At 32.8% G+C, this 4,958-nt stretch overlaps 3 protein-coding genes across 4 annotated transcripts in view; 1 reads left to right on the forward strand and 2 right to left on the reverse strand.

Annotated features, from left to right (window-relative positions):
* The window catches only part of LOC106882603 (putative fatty acyl-CoA reductase CG5065), a 125,191-nt gene extending 120,421 nt beyond the window's left edge, over positions 1-4,770 (forward strand). The window contains exon 3 of the mRNA XM_052969542.1: positions 3,929-4,770. Coding sequence (XP_052825502.1) covers positions 3,929-3,959 — 31 coding nt within the window. The 3' untranslated portion in view covers positions 3,960-4,770. The remainder of the gene's footprint in view (positions 1-3,928) is intronic.
* Positions 1-4,958, reverse strand: part of LOC106869388 (fatty acyl-CoA reductase 1) — a 422,225-nt gene that overhangs the window by 246,229 nt on the left and 171,038 nt on the right. The window lies entirely within an intron of this gene.
* The window catches only part of LOC106873138 (histone acetyltransferase KAT8), an 86,188-nt gene that overhangs the window by 51,994 nt on the left and 29,236 nt on the right, over positions 1-4,958 (reverse strand). The gene's annotated exons all lie outside the window — the stretch shown is intronic.

Below are 4,958 nucleotides of genomic sequence, written 5' to 3' on the forward strand. Positions count from 1 at the left end.
AAAGTGGTGAGCCATGAGTTGAGACTGAGTCTCAAAGTCATGGCTGTCGCTACAAAGTCTGCGTAGACGGAGGAATTGGGAATAGGGGATGGAAAGTTTTGTGTGTCTAGGGTGGGAGGAGGAGAAGTTGAGATAGGAGTGTGAGTCTGTGTGTTTGTAGTGGATGGAGGTGCTAAGGGTGGAGTGGAGGATGCTGACCGAAATGTCGAGAAAGGGGACAGAGGTGTCAGAGACAGTACAGGAGAAGTGGAGGGCAGGATGGAAAGACTGAACGAAAGAGAGGAACAAGTCAAGATGTTCACGGGAGAGTGAGGTGGCACCGATACAGTCATCGATATACGTTTCCAGTATTATGTCATGAATATGATTTGTGAAACTGAACCAGTATTTACATGTGAGAGACACTAGCAGTACTCCAGTACGCGGAGAGCCAAATTTTGATCTCTTATTTAAAATAAGACCCCTTATTGACTGCATTCGAAATGCATATAAAACACTTTACAACCCTGAGAGTTACTTACCCATTGATGTGGGCATGGTGGGGTATAAAGGAAGGGTACACTTCCGATAGTATATGCCAGGAAAGCCCACGAAGTGGGGGATCAAAGTTTGGAAAATTTGTGGAGCAAATATTGGGTACTGCTGTGGATTTAGTTTTTATACTGCGAAAAGAGACAATAATGTTAGTCAGCATGGTCTAGGGTATGATGTGGTCTGGAATTTATCACTTCCATACCATAATCAGGGCCATATATTATTGTTTGACTGTTTTTTTTTTATTTCTGTCAAATATAGAGTGAATTTAGAAACTATGTCAACGTATACGTGTGCTATAGTAATTGCTAGTAGGAAAGGGCTGCTGTTGGATATAAAAAAAGTGAAATTAAGAAAAAAGGGGTGAAATAATCCAACAGCAGAAAGGAAATCTGCTAGAGACCACATACAGAGATAAGAGGCAGATTAATTTTCTGTCTTACCAGTACACAACCTTGTGTAGATGAAAATAGCACCCCATTTGTGAACCTCGATTATAACAGGTACATGCGCAGTGTAGATCGGCTGAACCAAATGATGAGTTATCCGGTTGGTAGACGGGGTAATAAATGGTGGCGATACCTGGTTTGGTATATAGTAAACCTGAGTATTGTAAATGCGTTTATATTATATACCATATCAGGAGGGGTTCACAAGTCTGCAGTTCCGAGCAGATGTAGCAACGCAGTTGAGGGCAAAAAAATAACTGCAGGAAGGAAAAGCAAAACCTGAGAGAGAGATATCCCTCTGAGTTCAGCCAATCTCCATAAATTAGAAAAAATTGGGGGTCGCAAAGGGTAGTACCATGACTGTCTACATCAACAAAGAAAAACTCCCAGTGGACAGCCAGTTGAAACTTCTTTCTAATGTGCATTCTGCAAGGTTGCAGTATGTAGAGTGGGATGTTTTACAAGTTTCCATGAAAGAAATATTATGTGACTATTGTGTATATATATATATATATATATTGTTAAAGTCTGTCATACCGGCCATGACGAAGGGAAATAGCCCTGAAACTCGAGTCGCCTTTTTATATATATATATATATATTTATATTTATATATTTATATATTTGATCCTTTATATTGAACACTCAATATTTCATCTACATTCAATACTTTCTTTCATGGTGCCATCCATTTTTATTTTATTTTATTTTATATTGTATATTGTATATCATATTATATATTGTATATTCCATATTCTATACCCCACATTAGTTCTGCAGGAATATAAATAAAACATAAAAAACAGACAGTGTTGGAACTCTTTTAAGCAAAATAATATATTCCTCTATACACAATCATACAAAAAAATCCACCTTTTTTGTATTTATTTTTACTCGCATATATATATATATATATATATATATAGATATATATGTATGTATAATTAGCTTGTATAAATATTTTTCAAATTTACTTCGTTTTTACTTTTTATTTACTTGTAATTTAAATTTGCTTCTAAGGTGAGTGACAAGTTTTGATTTAATTTCTATTGTAAATCTTTATTATATATGTTCTTGTGTATTCATGTATGTGTGTGAGTATATTTCATTTAGTTGATGTATTTAATTTTCTAGTTTTCTTCAAAAACAAATTCCAGTATTTCAGTTTATTTTACCTTTATGGTACACCTGTTCTTCTGTGCATTAAATTCAACTGATAATCTAGTGATGTGCAAAATTCTTCTACATTAAAATTTTATTGCATACCCACTCATTTCCTATGGTGATGCTTAAACAAAATTTTAATATTTTTATATTTTGCTCAGTTTACCTGTATTTACTCTTTGAGGCAAAAAATATGCAACAGAATTAAGAACCCTTTCTTCAATTATGTTCCAAATATCACATTAATATGTTGATAAGTAAAAGAAGTTACTGTTGTTTAATGAAACTAGTCTAAATTCATGATTATTTTAGAATTTAATTGAAACTCATGAGGGGTGTATTTTGGTCAGAAATATAGTGATGAAAGGGTTAAATATAGATTTATCAATGTTATTTTTAACTTGCATTGCATATGGAATAATTAACCATATTTTATTAGATTTACGAGGGTGACTGTTATTTATAGGTATGTTGTAATCCATTTTAGATTTTTTAGAGTTAATGAATTGGGTATGTGGTTTATTATTGTTGTTGTTATTATTATTATTATTATTATTATTATTATTATTATTATTATTATTATTATTATTATTATTATTATTATTATTCAGAGCATTGTATGAATTGGCAGTGGTGCTGATATTGGAAGTGATTAATTGTTTATTCATATCAATATGTTTATTATGTTTTTATCATTGTGGAGATCATTATAATTGTAAATTGGATGTTTTTTTTTTTATTTATCTTGGGTTTATGAGATAACTTAATATTTGTTTTTCTATTATTATGTTTGGTACTATTAGTTTGATTTGAAAAGATCTTGGATTTATTATCATTGTCAATTCCTTGTTTATATGTAGTTGGGTTACTAGTTATTTGCATATTTCTAATTATATTACTAGTTATGGTGGGATTATAAAATTTACCAGTTTTATTTTTTGCTTGTAATTAGTTGTGTTATATTTATTAGTGTTGTTAGGTTGATGGTATTCTGTTTTATCCCTATATCCAGCACTTGTTAGAGCTGTGTTGTAGTGGTTCTCATATCTATAAAATATTTCTTCATTAGAAGATAAATAGGTTAGTCTCTTACCAATGCTGGAGGCTAATGCATTTTTAATTGAACTAGGATGGTTACTTGCACATACTTACACACACACACACACACACACACATACATCTTATATATAAATGGCAATTTCTGTCTGTCTGTCTGTCTTACTATCTTGGTTCCCAAACCAGGGAACCCATCTTCACCAAACTTTGTATATATGTTGAACTAACATCCAGTTTAATTGTAGGCCAATTGGATTTCAATAAAAATTGATAATGGACCGACTATGGGGGTTGAGCTATAATATGATAAAATGAGAGGGGTGCAAAAGTGTTAGGTTCAGGGAAATGTGGCATAATGAGGGTGGCTGATATCAGGGAAGGGGAGTAGGCAGAAAGAGATAGACACACAGGGAATGTAAGAAACAGAGAGAACGACAGACAGGGACACTTCCATATATATAAAAGAGTGTTCAAATGTGTGTGCATATGTATTTATATATGTGTATATGAAAGATATGTGTGTGTGAGACAGAAAGAGACTGAGTGAGTGCCACTTACACACATATGACATCACACCTTCACTCACTCTCTCTCTCGCACACGCACACACACACACACACACACGTCCATTTCATTACATGTATATACATCTACTTTCTCCTCTTTTTCACTTTCTTCTTCCACTGTAAAGCAAATGTTGCAGTTTTACTTTCTCTTCTCTTTCAGTTTCAGCTCTAATCAAAGCATAAAGAAATAACAGAATTTTATGGAAATTAACGAATACATTCAAAACCTGAGTTTCTGATTTTCACGTATGGGGTATCAAAAGATTCAGTAATCTTTCGTCTAACAAATAAACTTCATTATTATTTACATATTTGCATTACAAAAACTTAACATCATGATCTTTCCATAATTCAGCTGTCCTAAACGACATTTTATACCACAACGACAACGATGTCACATTTTCTCTATGAATGTGTACCTTAAAAGACATCCATTTCTCAATATGTCGAGGTAATACAGTCACTCACTTTCTCTCTCACATTCACACATACATAGAAAAAAGATGTATGCACATGTATTTATGAATGTATATATGAAAGATAATGTGTGTGTGTATGAGAGAGAGAGTGAATGCCACTTACACATACGTACAAATACATACATGACAACATACACCCTCACGTTCTCTCTCTCTCACACACACACATGCACACAAGTCCATTTCATATGCAAGTATTTCTTCATTTTAAAAAATTTTTTCAAATTTCTTTATTGGTAAAAGGTAATCCACAAGGAAAAAATAGAGAGTACGAACCTGAAAGAATTTTCTTCTTTTGGTTTTCTAAAAGCAAGTATGCAAGTACATACAGTTTTCATTTTCTGCTCTCACTTCAAAGCAAATGTCGCCTTTTCACTTTCTCCTCTCTTTCAGTTTCTGCTCTCTTCAAAGCTTAAATAAAGATTTTTTACAGAAATTAATGAGCAATCATATGATCCCATATGATTGAGTTGACAACTTTTCTGTTTCAAATGAAAGAATGCCATAAAAGAACTTCCGTTGGCACACACACATGCACACAAGTCCATTTCATATGCAAGTATTTCTTCATTTTAAAAAATTTTTTCAAATTTCTTTATTGGTAAAAGGTAATCCACAAGGAAAAAATAGAGAGTACGAACCTGAAAGAATTTTCTTCTTTTGGTTTTCTAAAAGCAAGTATGCAAGTACATACAGTTTTCATTTTCTGCT

The sequence above is a fragment of the Octopus bimaculoides genome, chromosome 7 (assembly GCF_001194135.2).
Source record: "Octopus bimaculoides isolate UCB-OBI-ISO-001 chromosome 7, ASM119413v2, whole genome shotgun sequence".
In the NCBI taxonomy this organism is placed as follows: domain Eukaryota; kingdom Metazoa; phylum Mollusca; class Cephalopoda; order Octopoda; family Octopodidae; genus Octopus; species Octopus bimaculoides.